The sequence below is a fragment of the Notamacropus eugenii genome, chromosome 2 (genome assembly GCF_028372415.1).
Source record: "Notamacropus eugenii isolate mMacEug1 chromosome 2, mMacEug1.pri_v2, whole genome shotgun sequence".
Lineage (NCBI taxonomy): Eukaryota > Metazoa > Chordata > Mammalia > Diprotodontia > Macropodidae > Notamacropus > Notamacropus eugenii.
In genome coordinates, this window is record NC_092873.1 from 105,965,002 (window position 1) to 105,988,792 (window position 23,791).

The 23,791-nt window shown below is 47.3% G+C and overlaps 2 protein-coding genes across 6 annotated transcripts in view; both read left to right on the top strand.

Annotated features, from left to right (window-relative positions):
• Positions 1-32: 32 nt before the first annotated feature.
• On the top strand, positions 33-13,700 carry KLC4 (kinesin light chain 4). Of its 5 annotated transcripts, XM_072642198.1 has the most exons (17): positions 55-141; positions 971-1,061; positions 2,532-2,815; positions 4,410-4,640; positions 6,819-6,900; positions 7,304-7,517; positions 8,125-8,212; positions 8,501-8,602; positions 8,784-8,957; positions 9,560-9,659; positions 9,826-9,878; positions 10,080-10,147; positions 10,333-10,441; positions 11,034-11,156; positions 11,492-11,607; positions 11,951-12,014; positions 12,862-13,700. In XM_072642198.1, exons 3-17 carry the CDS (start codon positions 2,558-2,560, stop codon positions 12,910-12,912), a joined length of 1,833 nt encoding a protein of 610 aa, XP_072498299.1. In that variant the 5' UTR covers positions 55-141; positions 971-1,061; positions 2,532-2,557; the 3' UTR covers positions 12,913-13,700. The 5 variants fall into 5 exon arrangements, with proteins under 5 accessions (XP_072498300.1, XP_072498297.1, XP_072498299.1 ...); XM_072642199.1 differs by lacking the exon at positions 971-1,061 and having other exon boundaries at positions 33-141; positions 2,537-2,815; XM_072642196.1 differs by lacking the exon at positions 971-1,061 and having other exon boundaries at positions 41-141.
• Positions 13,701-15,613: 1,913 nt separating this feature from the next.
• PTK7 (protein tyrosine kinase 7 (inactive)) overlaps positions 15,614-23,791 on the top strand; it is an 83,789-nt gene continuing 75,611 nt past the window's right edge. Inside the window, exon 1 of the mRNA XM_072642195.1 lies at positions 15,614-15,868. Within this exon, the coding sequence (XP_072498296.1) occupies positions 15,796-15,868 (73 nt within the window). The 5' untranslated portion in view covers positions 15,614-15,795. The remainder of the gene's footprint in view (positions 15,869-23,791) is intronic.

Genomic DNA, 23,791 nt, shown 5'->3' on the forward strand with positions numbered 1-23,791 from the left:
TTCTTACCCGCGTGACCCGAGGTAGACTCCGCCCCCAGGAGCCGTCAAAACAATTGCCTTGAGCGACGGCCATGTTGGATTTAAGGGGGCAGTACCTGCGGGGGAATCGGGCGGACCGCTGGACAGACGGACATACCAAGGGTGAGTCTCTGGCAGAATTCCCTCTTCTCCCTTCCTCTCCCCCCAGTCAGAGAGGCTGGGGACCCAGATCCCACCCTGGCACCCGCAGACTGAGAGAGACACCTCCGGAACAGACAAACGGACACACCCTCCCCTCCTTCTCTCTCGAGGACGGACACCTAAGCACACTCACTTCCTTCTTGGACAGACCGACGGACACATCCACATCCTCACTCCCTCCTGAGATAGACGGACGCCTCACCCCTTCATGGTCAGACACACTTCCACCTCCTCTTTGGACAGACAGGCAGACACACGTACACCTTCTCACCCCCTCCTTGGACAGACCGTCACACACACCCCCCCCCCCCTCACTTCTTCCTTGGGCAGACACCCTCACTGTTTCTTAGGACACACAGACACATACTCTTACTTCTCCTTGGATTGTATAGGTACACATATGGACGTAAACATCCATCCATCCTTAGTTCCTCTTTGATAGATACATACGTGCCCTCATTTCCTTCTAGGACAGACAGACAGATGCATACCTTCGTCCCCAGCTAGGACAAGTAGATACATACACATCCCCACTCCCTTCTAGGGCAGACATACATAAAAACATCTTCATTCCTTCCTAGGATGAAGAGGCAGACCGACATACACATATAATCATTCCCTAGTAGGACAGTTTCTCTCCTAATCCTTCTCTCTCCCAGACTTTTACCCACTCTCATGGGGCAGGCACTCATCTCCAGACAGATACCCTTCCCTCCCGCCAAGACAAACAAACTTGGTCCTCTCTTCCTCTTGAACAGATAGATACATACTTATTACTTTGTTTCCTCAGGTCCACTACTGACTCCTTGGGCAAGAGACAAATAGATTCCCCTATCTCTACCCTGAGACACACACACACATTCTGTCAGGCTAGAGAGAAGGTAACATATGTACCTATTTTATATTACATTAGTATATGTCACATATGATATTATTATAGCTTATATAAGTACTATAACTATTATAGCTCCCGGGATTGACAAACCCACCCACTATACCTAGATAGGTAGGGGGTTATGTGTCTTCTCTTCTCTCCCCAGCCCATTCAGGAAGCCATAGCTACTAGTGAACCCCGAAGATTCAGACCATAATGCTCTTACTCTTAGGCAGACATTCTGCTTTCCTAGTTTGTCTTAGGAAAATAAGACGAGTTTGCAAGTTAGTAAATGTTGCTCTCCAGTACTGGGGAGTTACCCCTTACTTTAGTTGCCTGGGGGTAGAGGTGGGAAGAACAAAGCAGAATGAGAGTATCCTCTTCGGTTTCCACCTGAACAGACCCTTGTACTCACACCTCCCTCTAGGCACAAGGATCCTTCTTGACTAATAAACCGGGGCAAACAGAACTTTGCTCTTTCTTAGGTTTCCAAGCAAGCTTTCTCCTTATTCATGCTTATTTCCCTTTAGGGGATCTGAGCCCAGGGCTGACGTAGTGTTTCTTGGGGGAAATAGGAGAGAAGGATCTTTTGGAGGGCTTGGGGCCTGGGCACGAAGCAAAGGAAACGTCTTTTATTCTAGGTGGGGCTCTGTGACAGGTGCTTAGAATAGTAGTGGGGGAGGGGGGTTGGGGTGGTACTGGACTCTTGGACTTTGTATAGGGCGTCTCCCAGTCTGCTGAGCTGAGCGAGGTTCTTTCTGGCTCCTAGCTTTCTGGCTCTTGGCTCCTGCCTCAGCCCTGCAGTCCAAGGCTTTGCCCTTGGTTGGGGTAATAGGACTTGGGGCAATGACTGGTTCATGAGGAGGAAGAAGAGAGTTGAAAATAAGAATTGGAGGAGGAGAAGTAGGGATAACTAGGGCTGAGTGAAGTTGGGCTCAAGGCGCCTTGAGTAGCTAAGAGAAATAAAGGATTAAACCTGCATGGAGACAACCGTGTCCAACCCTTGGAGCTGAGGCCTCGTCAGTCTCTTTTATACTGTGAGAACTGTTACTTCTCTTTCTCCTTCTTTAGAGCTTAGTTATCATCTGCCTTTCTTTCTTCTTCTGTGTTATTCCTTTCACTGACCTCCTTTACCATCTCTCTCTCTCCCAATGTCAAGTCCTGGTTTTTCCTCCGAAACCCATTATCCCTCCCCTTTATACACCAGCCTCTTCCTTTCCACTTTCTATAATGTTTCTATGTTTCTCCTGTCCAACACTTTCCTCACCTCTGAGGTCCATTGCTCCTCCTACCCTGTCTTTTCTGCTGAACTTTACTCATCTCCAGTTTTATTCTCCACCCACTGAGTTTTGCTTTCTGTAGTATACTCAGTTCTTTCTATGTTCTTACTCTCATAGTGATATGTTTTTCCACAAACCAAAATTGTTACAGCTCTCTCTCCTCCTCTGTCTCTCTCTGTCTTATGATTTCTCCCCAGCTCAGGTTGGAATCCCCTGACCCAGGATGTCGGGGCTGGTGCTGGGACAGCGGGAAGAACCATCAGTGTCCCGGTTGAGCCAGGAGGAGATCCTGGGGAGCACTCGTCTGGTGAGCCAGGGCTTGGAAGCACTGAGAAGCGAACACCAGGCAGTATTACAGAGCCTGGCTCATGCTATTCAGTGCCTGCAGCATGAAGGCCATGAAGCTGGACTGGTACATGAGAAGGCCCGGCAGCTTCGCCGATCCATGGAAAACATTGAGCTGGGTCTGGGGGAGGCACAGGTGAGATTGCGGAGATGGAGAAATAGAGGGCTGGAATGGAGGATAGGATAAGACTAAGATTTCAAGGGAAGGATGAGTGGGTTTGTGAGGAAAATTTGGGACTAAGAGCTGGAAGAAAGGGACAATTTAATGGAAAAAAAATAAGGGAGGTATGTGTTATGGAGAGAGGAAGGTCAGTAAAAAGGGTCCTGTCAATTTTATCATTGTAACATCTCTTGTATATGCCCCTTGCTCCCCTCTGACACTGTGACCACTTTGGTGCAGACCTTCAGTACCTTACATCTGGATGATTGCAATAGCCTTCTATGTGGTTTCTCTACCACAAATTTCTATCCACTCAAAATCTGTCTTCTACTCAGTTGTGATTCTCCTAAAGCATAGGTCTGACCTTGTCATCCTTCTGTTTAATAAACTCAAAGTAGTTCCCTTTTACCTCCAAGATAAATGATAAAATCCTCTGTTGGCTTTTAAAGCCTTTCATAATTTGGTCTCTTCCTACGTTTACAATCTAAATACACTATATTGTTTTCTACTTCACAGTCCTGTGACACTGGCTTGCCAGCTGTTCTTCAAGCATGACGTGCCATGTTCCCACTCACAGGTTCTCTCCCTTGGCCAGAATTCTGTTCTTTCTCATCTCTGTCTTCTGGCTTCTCAACCTTCAAGTCTCATGGGAAACCTTTCTCAGCTCTAATGCAGCAGTACCTTTCTCTGTTGAGTTATCTTGTATATCATTTGTTTATACAAAGTCGTTTGCATATTGTCTTCTAATTAGACTGTGAGTCCTGTGAGGTCAGAGACTGCCTTTTTGCCATTCTTTATATCTCCAACCACTTGGCCCAGTGCCTGCTACACAGTATATATTTAATAAGTGCTTATTCACTTGACTTAAGTAAAAGAGGTAAAGGACAGAGCAGAGGAAAGAATGTTTGAGAGGAAAGAACAGGGTGCAGCTAGAGGGCGTACTGGATAGAGGGCCAGGTTTGGAGTCAGAAAGACTCATCTCCCTGAGTTTAGATCTGGCCTCAGACACTTACTAGCTGTGTGGCCCTGGGCAAGTTACTTAACCCTGTTTGCCTCAGTTTCCTCCTCTGTGAAATGAGCAGGAGAAGGAAATGCTAAGAAAACCCCAAATGGGGCCATAAAGAACTGGACAAGAATGAAAAATGCCTCAACAAAAAGAAATCCTAGTAAGAGAGAGCACTTCCTGTTTCACGTGGATCTGGCCTCTATGTTTCTGTCCCGCTGTGTCCTGCTCTCTATTTTAGAGATCACCTAGTCCATTCCTTCATTTTATGAGTAAGGAAACTAATGCTCCATCCATGACACACCCTTACCATTTCTTCAGCAGCCCTCCATCCATGGTTTTAATAGGAGCATAGATTTAAAGATGAAAGAGAATTTAGAGGATGTTGAATCCAACCTCTTTCTTTTATAGAGCAGGAATATGAGACCCACAAAGGTGAAATGGCTTTTCCAAGGTCACACACATAGTAAGTTGCTGAGCTGGAATTTGAACTCAAGCCCTCTAACTCCCAATCTAGTGTTCTTCCCACATTGCCACAGGCTTTCCAGTCTAGTTCTCTCTTCCCAGGTGATGCTGGCTCTGGCAAACCACCTGGGCACAGTGGAGTCAGAGAAGCAGAAGCTTAGGGCCCAGGTGCGGCGATTGTGTCAAGAGAACCAGTGGCTTAGAGATGAGCTGGCAGGTACCCAGCAACGCCTGCAGCGCAGTGAACAGACAGTAGCTCAATTGGAGGAGGAGAAAAAGCACCTGGAGTTCATGGGGCAGCTTCGGCAGTATGATGAAGACGGTCCCCCTGTGGTGAGTAAAGAGGCAGGGAAAGGACCACCAGAAATATGGGGTTGAGGGTGAGGGGTAAGGAACATAGTACCAGGGCCTGGGCACAGGGTAGGCCAGTGAGCATGCTCCAGTAAAGATTTATTGAACTCCCACTATGTGTTTAGCACTCTGGCCGATAATAATGAGTTCATATTTATGTAGCTCTTTAAGGTTTACAAAAGACTCCTCTCACAACAATACTATGAGGTCAACAGTACAGGTGTTCGTGCCCATATTGCAGAAGAGGAAACTGAGGATTAGAGAGGCTAACTTGATTTACTCATATTCACACAGGTAGGACATGCCTGAGCTAGGATTGAAACCCAGTTATTAGTGGGTTCTATGCCCAGTACTCCTTATACTTTGCCACTTTGTCAGTTCTTCTAGGGTATTATTTCAGGGTATAACTTCATATTATATAATTTCACATATTTTCAGGGTATAATTTCATCATTGGAGGTGCTCCCTTTACCAACACAAATGACACCTCTTTTATATCTTATTAGATGGTCTCTGAGAGTTGAAGGGGCTAAAAACAAAAATCCACCCATTAGCATGCAGCTGAACTTGAGATGACTCTCTCCAAAATAAGCTGGGCTGGTCATTGAACTGTCAGATACATAGTCCATCACATGTTTCCCATTTTGATAGGATCTGCCAGAGCTTGCACTCTACTGTCAGAGTCTTTGAGTCCTGGGAGGGAGGCAGTGCAAGGGGGATTGTCCACATCTTTACAAATAAATGATGCTTAGGGAGGTGAGATGATTTCCATGAGTTAAGCCACAGGAAATGACCAAGGTAGAACTCAAACCCAGGTGTTCTGCTGGGGCACCAAAATAGGAGCTGAAGGCTTAAAATAGGGAAGTGTTAAGTATTTGGGAGAGAGGGAAGGTAGATCATTTGTGCTGAAGTGAAGGCTTCTATAGAGGATTAGTGGAAATTAGGTTGAAAAGGTAGGATGGGGGGGGAAATACTTTTTCTACTATAGATATCTTTTTTTTTGAGTTCTAAATTCACTCTGTCCCTCTAGCCCCTCTCCCACCCATTGAGAAGGCAAGTAATATGATATTCGTTATACTGTGAAGTCATGCAAAATATGTCCAGATTAACCATGTTGCCCCCCTCTACTCCCCTGCAAAAAAATCAAGAAAAATAAAGTGGAAAACAGTATGCTTCATTCTGCCCTCAGAGTTTATCAGTTTTCTCTGGATGTAGATTGCAGTTTTCTTCATGAGTCCTTTGTCATGGATCATTGTATTGAACGGAGTAGCTAAGCCTTTCACAGTTGATCTTGTTACAGTATTACTGATACTACGTACAGTGTTTTCCTGGTTCTGCTTACTTTACTTTGCATAAGTTCATATAAATCTTCCCAAGTTTTTCTGAAACCATGGGAGACAGTGCTTTAATAAAGATGATAGTCTTTATGGTGAGAAAGGATTTTGCTTTGAAGGAACAAAGTTAGACATAAGGAAGACCTTCTTAACAATGATAGTCAGGCTTCACAAGTATAATTAATATCAAATTGCTTGCCTTCTCAAGAATGGGGGAGGAGTGGGAGGAAGGGAGAGAGTTTGGAGCTAAAAGTTTTTTAAAAAATGATTGTTAAAAAATTTTAACATGTAATTGGGAAATATTTAACAAAATAATAATTTTTGAAAAACTGAGTCAGCCAGGAAATCAGTCATGAGTCTTGGCAAGGACCTAGTGCTAGCCTAGATGCTTGGGGTGTATGTTAAAGATCAGACACACTCCCTGCCTTCAGGACAGATGAGGCAGACACATAATCCACATAAGCACATACAGATCAATACAATGCTGTAATTACCTGAATTGAGTGGGAGGAAAGAGGTAGAGATTGTGTTAAATTGGGAAATGGGGCATGGTTGATAAGGAAAAGCTTTCTGAAGGAGGTAGTTCACCGGCAGAAGAGTAAGGAAGGAGGTATGTGACATTTTAGCCTGAGTGACTGTGAGGCTGAGTTTTTAAATACTCAAGAGATCACGTTTGTTTAGGTTAAGTGCTATCCTTAGAATAAAAAGGATGGATGGTTTTGTAAGTTACAGATCTCACGAGTTAGTGGTCCTGTTGTACAGTTCCTACAGGGAACTCCTCTCAGGAGGGGATTTTTGCCTTCATGTGCTGCTTCAATTCTTCCAGGAGGAGAAAGAAGGCAACTCCAATAAGGATTCCCTGGATGATCTCTTCCCCAATGAGGAGGAAGAGGAACCCAGCCAGGACTGTGAGTCCATCCTTGGGGCTGGAGGGTGAATCAAATAGAAAGGAGAGCCTGTGCTCTCTGGCCCCAACTGCCTCTTGTACACAGGCAGCTTATAAACCAGCCCACTTCTGGTACCACTGCACTTCCTCATTCTTGCCCTGGTTCTAGCATAGCAGGTCATAGAAATTGGCATGGAGTATAAAAGGGATTGGGGTGGAAAGAAGTGCAGGAAGTTATATGTGTCATTACAATGCAGAGGCAGAGGAAGAGTTAAGAGCTAAGAATGGACTTAGGGTGGAGACCATTGATGGAGGGAAAAGCCATGAGCTTGGAAGCAATGGGGATAGGGGTGGGATGCAGGTGAGTAGAGGAGTCTTTTGTGGGCACAGTGCCAGCCTCTGAGATTGGGGTGGTGCTGTCCCAGTGCCCAAGGGCGCTTCAGCTGCTCAACATGGGGGTTATGAGATCCCAGCGAGGCTGCGGACCCTGCACAACCTGGTGATCCAGTATGCAGCTCAGGGCCGATATGAGGTAGCAGTGCCACTCTGCAAACAGGCCCTAGAAGACCTGGAGCGCACCTCAGGCAGAGGCCACCCTGATGTTGCCACCATGCTCAACATCCTTGCCTTGGTCTACCGGTAAGGCTTATCCCCCACACTCCCATTCCCCTCATCATCCTAGTCAGTGTACCTGTCTCTCTCTACCCTACTTCAGGCTATTCTCCATTTCTCAAGTTCTCTTAGGTCTTCCTGATCACTACTGAAAACAAGAACAATAAACATATATTTATCTCTGTGCAGTGTACGTAGAAAACTCAAGATGATGGAATGGTCCCCAGATCCTTTTATCTTCCTACCCCTTCCCCTAACTTTTGTGTTTTAGGCCTTCTGATTTGTTCCATTTCCCATAAGACTTCTATGTCTAAACTCCCTATCCCCTGTACATCAGAGTTACTATCTCTTCTCCTTGGTCTTCTGTTCTTTCCTCAGGGGAGAGAGTTATCTTGTTCCATATACAGGTTCTGTGGTATCAGTGAGTCCTTCCCAGTGATTTTCACACCAGACTTTCTGTCTTCCTCATAGAAGGAGAAGCTTTTCTAGCTATCCCCTATACCCCAAAGAAAGGAGGGCTAAATTCAAATAAAGTGTGACTGATGGGGTTGACCTGGGCTATCTAGAGGGAGATGGATCATGTAGGTACAGAATGACCTGTCCCCATAAACTCTGGGGTCCTGTCCCCCTGCAGGGACCAGAACAAATATAAGGAGGCAGCCCACTTGCTGAATGACGCCCTGAGCATCCGTGAGAGCACCCTGGGCCGGGACCACCCAGCGGTCAGCATCCTTCCCTGTTCTTCCCCTGTCCCATCTTAGCATGTCTACTTTTCCTTTACCCTTCTCAGATAAAGGGAGGGTGGGCTTTGGATGGCTGCTACTCTCTAAATCCTATGGAGCTATTTCCTCAATAGAGCCCATTTGCCAGAAGGAAAGATAAAGGGAGTGAGGCATCCCTGGAGTAGCATCTTCTCTGTCCCTAAGGAAGTCCTGTACCCTTGGGTTGGTGGATGCTTTGAGTTGTCTTTTCAGGGCTGGCTTTTGACAAGGATGGGGTTTTCTCCACAGGTGGCTGCCACTCTCAACAATTTGGCTGTGCTCTATGGAAAGAGGGGCAAGTATAAGGAAGCAGAGCCACTGTGTCAGCGAGCCCTGGAGATTCGAGAAAAGGTGTTTTTTTCCTCCTAGATCCAGGATTCTTTCTCTCCAACCCTCCTTCTTTATGTCCTCCATTCTGCCCCAGTCCTACCTAGCCTTTTTCTCTCTGCTTTCTTCTTCAGTTCTCCCTGTTCTGGCTCATTTTTCCACCTTCCCCACAACCTGCATTCATTCCTCTCTCTTTCCCTGCTAGGTCTTAGGCACTGACCACCCAGATGTGGCAAAGCAGCTGAACAACCTGGCCCTCCTATGTCAGAACCAGGGCAAATATGAAGCAGTAGAGAAGTACTACAGCCGGGCCCTGGCCATCTATGAGGGCCAACTGGGACCGGACAACCCAAATGTGGCCCGCACCAAGAATAATCTGGTGAGGGGAGGAAGGAAACGGACAAAGGGAGGAGCCCCCAAGGCTATCAGTACCCTCAGAATCCTCCATTGTCTACCTGATCATTCCTTTGCTAGAGACACTGATGGGAAGAGATGGTGTAATAGTGGTAGTCATGATAATGATGATAGTTAACATTTCTGTGACACTCTGAGGTTTGCAAAGCACTTTACATTTATGGTCTCATTTGAATAGGGTCATGACCTGGCAAATACCTGGTTATGCAGTACCTCTTCCCTTCTAGTTCTGTACTTTCTCTCATCTCTACCCCAGGGCTCTGGGGAGTGGGTGAGAGCTGCTCCACGAGTTGCGAACTGGCCAATCTTAGATTTACCATGCCCTCCTCTAGGGGAGAAGGGGAAGGATAAGAGTGATGTTTGAGGATGGGGATGCTGGGAAGTTAGTGCTTAACTAGGGAAATGGCAGGATTAAGAAGGCTAGCTTTAGGGTGGGGGGGCAGTGGAGAGAGTTTAGGGCAGGGGCAGGGAAGTTGTCCTATAACCTCTCTCTTGACAAATCCCACCACCCCCATTCTTCTCATCTCTTCATAATATCCCATCTGTCCCTTTTACCACCTACTCCAGGCCTCCTGCTACCTGAAACAGGGAAAATATGCAGAAGCTGAGACTCTGTACAAGGAGATTCTAACCCGGGCTCATGTGCAGGAGTTCGGGTCTGTGGATGGTAGGTGTGTGGGACTTGGGGGTGGCCAAAGGGAAGAACATAGCCCAGGGGTGACTTAGACCCTGCTGCCCAGGGGCAATGTGGTCTGCCCCTAGGACCTAACTTCCTCAGACTCAGCATATCCTTCTAAATTTTCTATTTCCTGTCCCATGTTATCCTTCCTCAGATGACCACAAGCCCATATGGATGCATGCGGAGGAGCGGGAGGAAATGAGCAAAGTAAGTCTGGGAGTACAGGCCCAGGGACACTGAGGATGGCTTTGTCCTGATTTCTATTTCACTCTTCCTCCCCTCCCCTCCCTCCACCCCTGGGCACCTTCCCCAGTCCCACTTCTGACCCTAAGTATGCTTTAGTCCTGTCTTTATTCTCACCTCATAACCTTCCTTATCTCTCATGTTTTTCCTCACTCCCTTTTGCAGAACCGGCACCGGGATGGCATACCTTATGCTGAATATGGAGGCTGGTACAAGGCATGCAAGGTCAGCAGGTAAGAGGATGCTCAAGGCCTAGCTGAGGTGGCTGAATAAGAATAGGCTAGGTTGTTTTCCTGTGCCCCAGTTGTCTAGACTCCAGGCCCTGCCTCCCCCGGTCTTTGTCTTTTCTTCTTTCTGATATCATCTTTACAACCCCTTCTCTGATCCAACTTCCTCTCTCTGGCCTCACCACTTACAGTCCTACAGTCAACACTACTCTGAGGAACCTTGGAGCTCTCTACCGCCGCCAGGGGAAGCTAGAGGCAGCTGAGACTTTGGAAGAATGTGCCTTGCGCTCCAGAAAACAGGTAGGAAACAGGGAGGAGGTTGAGGGAGAGTCACCCTGGGGGTGAGTAGCTCAGGCTCTTCTCTGGTTCAGTGGAAGTGGGAGGAGCAAGGAACAATTTTTATAAAGGAGGTTTGTATTAGGATGTAGAGCCCATATTGTTTTCTGAGCTGGGTAAGGCAGGGAATAAATATAGTGCTGGGCCATGGAATAAGAAGACCCTAGTTCAGATCCAGCTTTGACACCTACTATCTGTGTGACCTTGGGCAAGTTATTTAACCTCTGCCTGCCTCAGTTTCCTCATCTGTAAAATGGGGGTCATACAGCACCTCCCTCTCAGGGTTGTTGTACACTTGTAGTAGGTGCTATATAAATGCTTGTTTCCTTCCCCCCCTTTTTTTTTCACCAGGGGTCCAGACCCAAGTAACACTTTGTTAGAAGGGGAAGAGAAAATTTAGGGGAATGATCTTTCACCTTTATGTAGGCTCGGCCACGAAGAGTCCCATTGTGGCGATGGTTGTAGGTTTGTGGCTGGGGGTTGGAAAAATATCCTAAGGAATATCTGGATCTGGAAATCCCTAACCTCTCCTCCCTTCCCTTCCTTTTCCTTCCAGGGCACAGACCCCATCAGCCAGACTAAGGTAGTGGAGCTGCTTGGGGAGGCCCAGGAAAGCCCTGGAGCCAGTGTTAAATTTGAAAGGGGTGAGGAAGTCTCTGTGGCTGTAGAGTGGTCAGGGGTGAGTGATTTTTTTCCCCCCTTTTCCCTATATCCTGTCCCTTCTTGCTTCTCTTGGAGGTGTGTGAGTAGAACTTTGGGCACAGAATTGGATCTGAAATTACCCCTTTCCCCTTCCTATTCTGCTTTGGTATTTTGTTCGTCCCACCTTGCCAGATGGGTAGAGAGAAGAAACTTTGGGTGACAGAATCTTTCGTCCCCAGATGGGAGAACCTGAGCCAGTCCAGCCTTCCAAGGGGTACAGGAACATAGAGCTCCTGGGGTAGAAAGGGGTGGGGAAATCGAGAGTCTGCTGAGTCTTCCTCTCAGTTACCCTCCCCCTCCATTCCCTTCCAGGATGGTAGTGGGACCCTGCAGAGGAGTGGTTCTCTAGGCAAGATCCGAGATGTGTTTCGACGAAGCAGTGAACTGCTAGTGAGAAAGCTGCAGGGTAATGAGCCCCGAGCCTCCAGGTACATGCTGGGGTGGAACCACAACTAATTGTGTCAACAAGGCCTTTCCCAAGCTCCTCCCCCCCTTCCTGATGGCCATGGTTCCCTAAAGGAAATACAAGAGAAGGAAGGAGGCCTGCTGGCTGACTGGGGAGGGGGAGTTTCAGGTAGAAGGGGGTGGGCAGCACAAGGGCAAGAAAAGAGAACCCATTGGAGAAGCAACAACTGAAGGAAGGAGCAAAGCAAGTGAAGGAAATGAGTGCTCAAGGCCTGTCGGTGGGGGATCCTGGAGCCCACAGAAATGGAGCAGGCAGACTTAGGGGGAGCTCAGCTCAAGAGACTCTCTTTCTTTTTTCCCTTACAGTAGCAACATGAAACGGGCCGCCTCCTTAAACCATCTAAATCAGCCCAGTGAGCAGTCTCTTCAGGTGAGGATGTCTGGGTGGAAGGTAGGAAGGAAAGCAGGTAGGGAGAAAGCAAGTAAGGACTGACAGCCAAACTCCAAGTAGGAGAGACTGGGGGTGAATGGGAGGGGAATAAGGAATGGGACCATCTGAGATCATTCAAATGGGAGGCATTGGAGAGGAGGGGAGAGGTTAAGCAGGCTTATTTTATTCTTGGGGGTTATCAAAAGACATATCTGAGATGAAAGGTAGAGAACAAAGAAGTATGTATTTACTGTGTACTTCTGGGAAGTGGACTTAGGTAGGGGGAGAAGGAATAAATAGAAATTTAAAAAAAGGTGACATTAGTTCAAGGGCAGGTTACTACTTTAATAAGGAAGTGACCATCCATAGCAACAAATGATAGGGAGACATGGTTTAGTAGAAAGAGTCATGGGTTTGGAGTCCTGGTACCAGGGTTTGAATCCCAACCTCTGCTCCTTATTACCTGTGTGACTATGGTCAAGTCATTTACCTTCTTGGACAGAAAAATCTGAGAAAGGAAAGGTTTGGACTCATGTTTTCCAAGTCTCTTTCAGCTCTGAGGTCTGTGATCTATAGATAATACCCTAGCTATTTTCTCCACATGAATAGGACTTAAGGAAAATCCTAGGGGCACGATTTTAAAATGAGGGGCAAAAAACTCTCTCAAAACAACACCTTCTTAAACTTGAATCTTAGAGGATGTAAAGCATGTCCTAAGGACTGTGAGAAAAGAGTGAAACCCTGGACATGAAATGGGTTACAAGAGGCCATCCTTTGGGAGGAGAAATGAACAGGGAGTAGGGATTTGGAGGGGTGTCTTGATCTAATAGAATGTGATCTTTTTCAGGGTTCACGGGGACTCAGTGCTAGTACTATGAACCTCTCTTCAAGCAGCTGACATCTGACTCTCTAGAATCTTCCCTACTGTGATTCTGTAAACATACAGCATTCTCTGTGGCTCCTGAGTCTGCCATGTCCTAAGGAACAGACTGCCAGACCTTGGTGGACCAGTGGGGATGAAAACTTGTAAACTGCTGGGTTGTTCTACCCATTTGGGCTTTGGCTCCACCCTCAGGAAGGCCCTACTGGGCTCCCTTTTACTCCTCTGATGTGTTCTAGAGTAGTGCTAAGTCCTCTAGGGACTGGATTAGGAAGCAGGTATGCCACAAGAATGGAGGGCTGAGGCCCGCTATCATCGTTTTAGTATGAAGGGTTTTTGGACTGGCCAGATTTCTATTCCTTGGCCTCTCTTTTCTCTATGTGCTCCTTTCCTTCAGGTCCAAATATTTCACTTTTCTTAAATAAAATAATCAGGATACAAGTCTTCCACATTTGTCTTGGGGGAATAGGGTAGGATCCAAGATGAATGCTAGAGACCAATGGAAAACGGAGAAGAGATGATCATATACTTGGAAAGAGGGGGTATAGATGGCTAGGTACTGTAATGGCTAGAGTGTTGTCCTAGGAATTGGGAATACCTGAGTTTGAATCGTGCCTCAAACACTTATTAGCTATATGCCTCTGGGCAGCTCATGTGACCTCCCTGAGCCTCAGTTTCCTCATTTATAAAATGGGAGTAGTAACAGCACCTACTGGCTTGTTGTGAGGGTCAAAGGAGAGAACATATGTAAAATACTTTTACAAACTTTGAAGCACTGTATAAATGTTAGCTATTATTTTTATTGATATCTGTCTTTTTTCCTTATTCTCTTTATCTTGTGAAGCCTTCAGGGATGCCAATGAAGGGTTTGGGGGTTGTGGCTGAAACTCATATCCTCTAAGACTGGGTTTGGGGACATAGGAAGCTTATTAGCAAGACTTGATTGTCAAGGATTCATCAGGAAGAGCTCTGTAAAAAGTATTAGCTCTCCCATGTGGTGGCCATGTGGGTCCCTAGAGTTCTGTTGCTGGGGCAGAGGGAGAGCTGTTCACCCAGAGCTCTGGGATTCTGGAAGCCCTCCCCCCACCATCCTCTCAGCCTAAGGCTGGGCGGAAGTGAAGGCTAAGCTGGAGCCCTGCAGTCCTGGTCCCTCTCTCTACTCCATAACCCCCTTATCCCCCCAAGCCTACTGGAAAAGAAGACACTATGATCTCTCCCAGCACATCCTGAAGGAGTGAACAGCAGCTGGAGGAAGGAGTGAACAGCAGCTGGAGCCTATCTTGTGGAGTCTGTCTCTTGCACACCCTCCTCCTACACCCTTTGCAGCTCTTACAACAAAGGAAGAATGTGTGGGGAGGGGAGGGGGCCACTGAAGGGCTTGGAAAAAGAGTAAGCCAGGCAGACCCACCACTAGAGACCCAATCAGGCCCCCTGGTCATGGAGGCTTCCTGTAGCTCGAATTGTCCAGTAATGGACTTGGGACTGAAGTTGCCTGGCTAATAAGGTTCTGCTTGCTGCATTCCTGAGGCCAGCCTTTCCTAGCTTTAGGTTCAGATTGGTGCTGGGTCAGAGCCAGACCACAGCTTCCCTGCAGAGCCTTCTCCAGTTGGCAGCCATGTCCTGGGGGATTCAAATTAGCTTCAAGTCCTGAGTCCTGAGGATACCAAGGAAACAGTGGTTCTAAGGCTGACCTAGGAGTTCAGGTTCCTGGGGGTGGGGGGTGGGGAAGGGGGAGGAAGGTAGGATGGACCCCCTCCCTGGACTAACCAGCTTGTCTGAAAGCACCAAATCTCCTTTTGGGATGATTTTCCTTGGGGTCTCTGTAGTTTTCGGAGGGAGCCCCAAGCCTGACCTATATTACTTAGTACACAATTCCTGGGGTCTCCTCCAATTGTCCGGTTCTCAAAAACAATTCCCCTTGCACTCCCCGTCTCTCAAATGTGTCTCTCCCTGACCCTCCCCCATCCCACCTAGGTCTCCTTCCTCCTCACACTGTCCCCAATCCTCCCCACCTCTCACACTGTTACCAGTCATCACTCTCCTTCTTTAACACATTGTTTTCTGTTCCCTCAAAGTTCTCTTTCACATTGTCCTCCATCCCTTTCTTTCCCCATCCTGTCCCCCATTTCCTAACCACCAGGTCTTTTCCCACACCGTCCTCCCCCTCTTTTTTCTTTTCCCACAGCACCCTCATCTTCTCCCCTCCCTACCCCCATTTTTCCCCCTCCCCACTTTGCCGTCATCTCCATCCTCCTCCCTCCCTCTTCCACTGCTCTTCATCCCCGCCAGGTCTTTCCCAGATTCTGCCCAATGTATTAAACTCTGAGGCTGAGGTTGAGGAGGTTGTAAGGGAGCCGGCTCGGCACCACGACTGAGATGTGGGTTCTAGGGAGGCGGGGTACCAAGCGGACACCCAGCGGGGGGCCTGAGAGGGCACGGCTCCAACCAGAGGCTTAGGTTGGGGGACCCAGGGGGCGGGGCTCCCAACTGCGGCTGAGCGGGAGTGGGGGGGGGGGGTTGGGAGTGGGCTTCTGAGGGGCGGGGCGCTCTCCGAAGGCGGGGCTCTGCGAGCTGCCGGGGCCAGAGGGGGTATCCTGAAGGGGCGGGGCTGTCGGGGGCGGGGCTGCCGGGGAGGGCGGTGCGCGCCTCCGGGACAGGGGTTCTGAGGGGGCGTCGAGGGGCGGGGCTTCACTTGGCGGCGGCGCGCGGCTGCTGGCTGCTCGGGGGACGGGGCGCGCGGGCTCGGCTCGGCTGCTCTCGGCACAGCTCGGGCTGCAGAGGCTGCGGCGGCCCGGCCCGGCCCGGCTCCTGGCGGCAGCGCCTTCGCGTCCTGCCCGCTCGGCGGAGCCGCTCCGCGCTCCTTCCCTTCCTCTTTCGTCCTCCCCTGTAGAGCCGGCCGCGATGGAAGCGGAGCCGGGGGCCCCGGGCAGCTCCCGCCGGCCGCCGCTCCTCGGCTTTCTCCTGCTGCTGGGGGGTGAGTACCGGGCGAGCGGAGCGCCCCGGGGAGGAGAGCGCCCGCAGCTCACCTGGGCAGCGGCCTCTCGTGCCCTCTCCGGGCCGGCTCCGCCTTACCTGCCGGGAGAGACCTGGCCTGGGCGCCCCTCCTCCTGCCCGGGCTCCGGGGGCCCGAGTGGGGAGAGCCGCAGATCCTACCCGCTTGGGGCGGGGTCGTGCCCGGCTCCGGGCGGAGCCCTTTCTTTGGGGTGGTGGGATGCGCTCGGGGGCCGCTGGGGCTTCCAAGCAACCATCCATCCGTCCCTCCGCTGCAGTGCAGATGGACCTTTGTTAAGCCGGTCCAGCTCCCTCCTTCCTTCTGCTAAGCCCCGATCCGGGCTCTCGGGGAGCGCGCACCGAGGGCACGGATCGGGGTTTCTCCCTACCCCCGCTGTCCATCCAGAGCAGAGAGCCCCCTGCCCCGCTCCCGGAGGAGCTGCTTAGGCCGGGTGGGCACGGGCCGTGCACAGACTGCTGCTGGCACCCTTGCCAAAATCGGGCATGGTTGGCCCGGGAAGAGGTGGATAATGAAGTGGTAGGCGGCTGCCCTGCTGGGGTTTGACCCTCTTCCCCAGTCACCGTTCTGCCTCGGATGGTGCGGGCCAAGGCTGAAAAAGTTCATGCCTACTGGCCCTTTTCTTTCTATTTATCTAGCCTTGGATGAAAAGGCAGAAGCTGAAAAGTTTATCCCTTCCCTTCTTGGAGAGTCAGACACTTTCGTTCGAGGTGTGCGTGTGTGTGGCGTCCTGTCCTGTATGTTTTTAACGCTGTCCTGAATTTACCACCTCCCGTTTCTCCCCCAAGCTTGTGGCCATCCTAATTGCTGGCATGCTCACACCTAAGAGGGGCTGCTTCAGAAGAAGCAGAGAATTCTGGAGCAGCAGTAAGGCTAGTTGGCCTTCTTGACCCATAGCAGCAGCTGCTCCCAGAGACCTTGTGTTCCCAGTGTGAGATGAAGTTTCTGGCCATATTCTTGGCTTTCTGCTTGTCCAGCATGTTTGACCCAGTCATAATTTGTGACACCTGTTTAGTGAATTTGATTGGGGGGGGGGCGCAGAAGGAGAGGTGGTGAGTTTCTCTTAAATTTACCTTTTGTGCCCCAGGTCTTAGGGCTTGGTGGTAGGGAAGGAGAAACAAGTGTTTGCTCCTAAAGGTAAGAGAGTCCTGGGATACTTTTAGAGCTGTCTTAGACCCCCTTGAAGGAAAGAATGTGATTGGCAGTTTAGTTATTACATATGGCTGGGTCCACATCTGTTCTGAAAGGAAGTTTGTTGGTTGTTTCTGTGATGGAGGAGTCCTGTAACCATATGGGAAAAGGCTGTCCTCTAGGTTCTCTGTCTTTCAGTATTTTTTTAGTGCTGTGATGGCTCTTCACCATCTTATTGTTTGGGGCTCACAAGGAGTATTCCAGGAGTTCTAGGGGTGGGTATTCTTGTGGAACTGGAGCCTCAGTGCCCATGTACACAGCAAATGCTAAATTCCTTCGGTGAGGAGAAGACCAACTCCTCAGATGTTAATCCTGTGACGTTAGTGTGGTGGTGGTGGTGGTGGTGGGAAGGGGATGGGGAGGGCAAGAGGGAGCTCGAGGAATGGGACATGAGGTCTGGAATCTCCTGGGGTGTGTGTGTGAAGGGGAAGCTGCCTTGTGCTCAACAAAGGAACATTTTAATGAGAGCCTTAAATCAACTCCACCAAATGGGCCTTGGTGTGGAACCTGTCCATGTGCTGTAAACAATCATAGCCCATGGCTCTGGCCATGGCGCCTGCTGTCCTTAAGTGAAATCCGGGGCTCAGCACACCCCCGGACAGCATGACTTCAGGGGGCAGTGATTTTTTTTTTAATAGATCACAGTAGAATTTTCCATCTCATTGTTTAACTATGTAATTAATTAACGAGACTTTGCATGGAGAGACCCCAGAGTATTAATAAGGCCAGAAAGAGAGGGGCCCAGGCAGCTGGGCTTGTTGTGGATTAGGATGTTTTGAAGTTTGAGTAATTATGAAGTAAATGATCCAGTAACTTTCCAAACCTTGAGATCCCTGTTGTGATTAATATGGTAGAAGAGAAGAGGGCTTTCTCTTTTGGAAACTTGAGTTCCTAAACTAGTCAATTTGGCTTCTCCTCAGTTACTGTTGCCATTTACTTCATTGCTTTTTGGGGAGGTGGATGGGAGGCATACATGAAATGGCTCTCCATTCTGGGCCTGATTGGTCATTACTTTGTGACCATATTCAGGCAGCTCTAGGAAACCCTGTGAATGGATTTTCTGAGAGGTTGGGGTGGGGTAAAAGGGTAGGGGAGTGAACCCTCCAATTCATTCTATACCAGATGGACAGATTACTATTGCTAGAATACTGCTTTTTTTCATGTTACTTCTCTATTCCAAAATCTTAAATGGCTCCCCACTATCTTTAGAATTTTTCTTTTGGCATTCAAGCTCTCTACAGTCTGGTCCAAATCTACCTCCCCATCCATATCCATTAGAAATTCCTCACTATTCCCTTATATAAGCCAAACTTCCCTACTCAGCTTTCTGAATGTGAACATGCCTTCAATCGTAGGCCTTCATTGTAAAATGAGGGCATTGGGCTTGATGGCTTCTAGGTTCCATTTATTTCTAATATTCTATAATTCTATAGATGTCTTCCCTCCCCTTCTCTGTCTACTGAAATCCTTCAGTTTCAAATCTTACCCCTGTAGATAATCAACCCAGCAAAAAAAAAAAAAAAGAAAGATATTTCGGTACACTGAACTACAGGACACATCTGTACCACTCATGTAGCTTTTATTATTTCTTACCTAATATTATAGTTACTTGTGGACATGTTCTTCCTCTTATTAGAATATAAGCTCCTGGAGAGGAGGGACTTTCTTATAGTTGTTCCCTGTAGGATCTATAGTGCTCTGGTATGATTGGTGATTGTAAATATTCGTTAAATGAATGGATATTTTGAGTGAGCCTAATCATAGTAATATTTAGCATTTGTAAAACTCTTATTATGTGCTAAAAACACTGTCTCACTTGATCCTCACTGCAACCCTGGAAGGTAGGTGCTATTTTTTTTAACCTATTTTATGGTTGAGGAATTTGAGGCCCACAGATTAAGTGTCCACAGGAGGATTTGGATTCAGGTCTTCAGTGGCCCTAGGCAAAGGGTTCAATTGACAGGGATAAGTGTATCAACACCCTTTCTTCCTCTTTGATTCTCCCTCCCTCCCATTCCTGGTGGGTGCCTTTGTCATGCATATACTCTCTCTAATCTCAGGACTCTCACTGCCACATCAAAGAAATAAACCTGCTTTGCCATTTGGGCTCCTTTTTCATGGTGCCAGCGTGTATTCTGGTACTCACTTAGGCTTCGGGGCACCAGGCTTTTGCTGCTTTGAAAGAATGGAAAGAGCACTACACTTGAGAGTCACTGTACTTAAGCTGGTTTTGCCACTCATAAACTGATGACCTTGGGAATGTCACCTTCCCTCTCTGAGTTTCCTTGTCTGTGAAATGGTGGAGTTGGGCTCGATGTCTACAGGATCATCCCTTTAGAGCTAGAAGGAAATTTAAAATTCTCATTTTATAAAGTATTAAAAACTGGGATCCAGAGAGTTTAAGAAAGTCACATAGGTGAGTAGCAGAGTTGGGATTGCATTTAGGTTCTGTGACTCTTAGTTCAGAGCTCTTTCCATTGTGCAAGTCTATGAGTCTTTTATTCTACCGACTAGAATGAATTGTCTCCCATATTATGGGCATTCTGCCCCCCCCCAGAGAAATACAGAGGGACCAGACCATGCCACTCCACACCCCTAATATTTTACTAACACTGCACTAGACTGTCGGCTAAGCTTATACTAGACTTAAAGGATACCATACTAACACTATGCTACATTTAGACAATACTAGACTGTGCTTTGTTGTTCAGTTGTGTTCAGCTTTTCTGGACCCTATGGCCCATACTGTGCATGAGATTTTCTTGGCAAAGATAATGGAGTGATTTTGCCATTTCCTTCTCAATGGATTAAGGCAAACAGAGGCTAAGTGACTTGCCCAGGATCACACAGCTCATGAATGTCTGAAGCTGGATTTGAATTCAGGTCTTCCTGACTCCAGGCCCATTGATTATGTGTCATTGCCTCAGCTACATTTTTGTATCAACTCTTGTCCTAGCCCAGATCATCCTGTTCTTAAAGGCCGGTAAAGGCTTCCATTATTACAGCACTAGAACATATGTACTAAGCACCCAGAGAGAGTAATATATACTAAAGTCTGCTATAGACTTCTGAAAACGGAGTAAGAGAGAAACTGACTTTGGTACCCTTGTGTTTCTTCCAATTAAGGAGCTCTTACTTCTTTATGTCTTTAAATCTGGTTACTGAAGATGACTATGACCTTATATTTGCAACTTACATTTGCAACATTCCTAGTAACAATTTTTTAAAATTCTCAGGACCAAATCTTTTTGAAACACAATTCTAATTTTAATAACTGGTCATTCAATGAGGAAATTGTGTAGAAATTGGATTCAGTGAGCAACTTTGAAAGAACACAGCTATTGCATATAGTGAAGCATGTCTTTACTGGGTTTTGCCATGGTGTGTTGATCTGATCATGTTTGTGAGAGGAAGAGGAGAGAGAGAGAGAGAGATTCCCTCTCGGGGACTCATTTTTCCCATCTGTAAAAATGAAGAGGTTGATTGGAATAATCTCTAAGGTCACTTCTGCCTAATTTTATGATCTATCACCATCAGTGACTGATGCTTTGTGATCTTGCCCAAGTGATTTACCTCTGTATGCCTCAGTTTCCCATCTTTAAAAGGAGGGCTTTGAGCTTAATGATTTCCAAGGTCCAAATCATCTCTTGACTCATCTTTTGGATTTGATTGGATGTTGGGGAATTATTACTCTTGACTTCCAAAGAGTGAGTCAAGAGAAACTTGACAAGTCAACTCCATGGAAGAAAGGGTTATTCGCAGGGTTGAGTGTCTTTGGCTTGCCTTGCCTGCCTGTCCTTCTGGCCTTTTTCCTCTAACCACAGTAACATTTGTCTTTTTTGCTGTGTCTCTTTGAAGCTGTGTTTCTGAATTAAGAGAACTGAATTAAGAGCTAAGAATTAGCTCTGGTGAGAGGCTGTGGTCTAGTATTGCTGTGGTTAACTACTTAAACCTTATCCATTACCTGCTCGGCTGTATTCTTTTTAGTGCTGTTGTCCTCCCCCTTGTTCCCCACACCATCCAGCTTCCATTTATCTAGCTCTGGTGAAAGTGCCCTCAGTATAGCTGGGTTAGATTCCTATCTTGGGGCTGCTGAGTTCACTATATTCCAATACGCATTCATGCCAACTCCAGCCCTATGGCACTCTGGTGGAGCCTGCACAGCACAGCTAATCAGTGGTTTTAGGAAGCCTTGTGCAGCATGTCACTTTTTCCGCCCTTTTTTCTTCTCCATATTTAAGACATTTCTTGGTCATGCTGTCAAGAGGCAGTGTACGTAGCCAGGAGGCAGCTTGGCTCCAAGGGCTAATGAACTTGGACCTGGCAGCTCTTCCTGGAGTCAGAGTCATTGAACTGCCAAGCACCCGTTTCCCCCTCTGGATTAATTCTGTGGATAACTTAGGAAGCCTCACGTAGCACGTTGTTTGGTGTTTGTTGGGTAGTGTTGTACGGAGTTTTCTCTGTCTGTGGCTTATTTTCTTCCTGGATTGGAAACCCTTCTCGGAGCTGGTATCTGAGCTTTGCATCTTTCCTAGTACCTGGCATGATGCTCTGCACCCAGTAGGCACTTATTTATTGAATGATTGAATGATGAGAATCAATGATTTTTTTTAGGAATTGGGCAGAGTCCTGGTTCCTCTTTCTTCGAAACATTATGACAGTAGTAACAGTGATTGGCCTTTAAGTTTCCAGTGTTTTATAGCCATTATTATCTCATTTGAGTCTCACAACTACTGTAAGGTGAGCACTATCGTTGGGATTATCATGATTTACAAATGAAGAAACTGAGACTTCGAAAGTGATTTGCCCAGGGTCACATAGCAAGTGTCAGAAGTGAGATTTAAATCCAGGTCTTCCTCACTTTAGGTCCACTGTCTCACATTGCTGCTGCTACTGTTGTTTTTGGAGGCAGTGGGATTAAGTGACTTGTCCAGATCACACAGCTAGTGTCTGAGACTGGATTTGCTCTCAGATCCTTCTGATTCCAGGCCCAAGGCTGTGGCTACTGTACCACCTAGGTGCCCACCGACATCGCCTTTGAGTGATGAGATCTGATACGTGAATTTATCAGCTTTATTGAAAGCTGGGTGAGTGATGAAGGCTGTGAATTTTGCTTGTTAAAAATGTTGAGCAACTCACTTGATCTTCTGGGACTCAATTTCCTCATCTGAAAAAAACGAAGGGGGTTGTTCTCAATGACCTCTAATGTCTTTTTAACTCTAAATAGTAATTTGGTTTCATTACACGATTACCTTTTCTCCTGCCCAGGTCCTAGTCTGGGCTTGCCACTGTGTCGGGGAAGGAGGCCAACGTTTTCTGCCAGTAGTCATAGTTAATTTCTTTAGTGCATGGACTGGTTAGAAGCTGGAGCTTAGAGAACTTCCTGTCCATTCCCCAGATTTTCCATGTAAGAAAACTGAGTCTCAGAGAGAAATGATTTGTCTCAGAATCTTACAAGGAATTAGAAGACTCCAAATCCATTTACTTTCCAGGAAACTATACTGCCTTGCCTAGAAATTTTGGCCTCTGAGTTGAAAGCTGAATGGGAGAAAAAATCATAATAATAGGTTTAGAGGCAGTTGGAACTTCGGAGGTCATCTAATCCAACCTTTTCCTTTTCCAGATGGAGAAATTTAGAGCCAGACAGCCTTGACTTGGCCAAGGTCACCAAAAGTAGGAAGTATCAGAACAGAGATTTGAATGCAGGTTCTTTGTCTCCTTATTCAGGGGATCTTTCAACTGATAATATAATGGAAGAGAGCCCTGACTTGGAAGTTAAGAGTGGGGCTCTAGTCCTGCTTTTTTGACACTATCTCACTGTGAAACTTTTACAAGCTGCAGGCTCTGGGCCTCAGTTTTTTTCACTGTAAAATTAGAATATTCCCATAGTGCAGGGTAAGATTCCTGATAAGAGCATTCATTGGATCTGGCATCTAAGAACAGGGTTCAAAATCTGAGTTTGCTGCTTATCTGCATAAGCTCTCTCTGGACCTGTGTCTCTCCTTGTGAAATGAAGGGGTTAGACTATTCCTAGAGCCCTTTCTAGTGCTGCCATTTTAGGATTCTAATTAATTATTGAACACACCTGCCATTTGCCCAGCATTATGCTAAGTGTTGTGTTAGGGAAGGGAGGGCCTTCGGGAGAATACAGGATGGGTCAGGTTCAGAAATATATGATTTCCTTAATATTTCTTTAACTGCAAGCAAGGGAGACACAGAGACAAAGAGATGAAGAACTCTGGAAGAAGTTCATTCCTTCTGTCATTTAGTCTAACCCTTCATCTTATAGAGATGAGTCAATAAATATTTATTAAACTCCTGTGTACCAGGCACTGTGCTAGGAATTGCTGATACAAGCGCAAAAAATAAAACCATCTCATATTCACACCACATATTGCAAAGAATGAAATGGGTCCTGCTCACATTCTAACTGGAGAGACTTCTGCTGCCGGTCAGTCAGTGCAGTTGTATCCAACCTTTGTGACCCCATTTGGGGTTTTCTTGGCAAAGCTATTGAGGTAGTTTGCCATTTCCTTCTCCAGCTCATTTCAGAGATGAGGAAAGTGAGGCAAATAGGGGTAAGTGACTTGCCTAGGGTCACACAGCTCTTAAGGATCTGAATTTGAACTCAGATCTCCTGACTCCAGGCCCCGGTCTATCACTTTGCCACCTACCTGCCCTGGAGAGACAACACGT

Excerpts from the sequence above, each read along its gene's own strand:
- KLC4 (XM_072642199.1), top strand. The coding sequence starts at position 2,558 with ATGTCGGGGCTGGTGCTGGGACAGCGGGAAGAACCATCAGTGTCCCGG. Across the intron at positions 2,816-4,409 it reads TGGGTCTGGGGGAGGCACAG|GTGATGCTGGCTCTGGCAAA; the intron begins GTGAGATTGCGG and ends CTCTCTTCCCAG. Across the intron at positions 6,901-7,303 it reads AGAGGAACCCAGCCAGGACT|TGCCCAAGGGCGCTTCAGCT; the intron begins GTGAGTCCATCC and ends GTGCTGTCCCAG.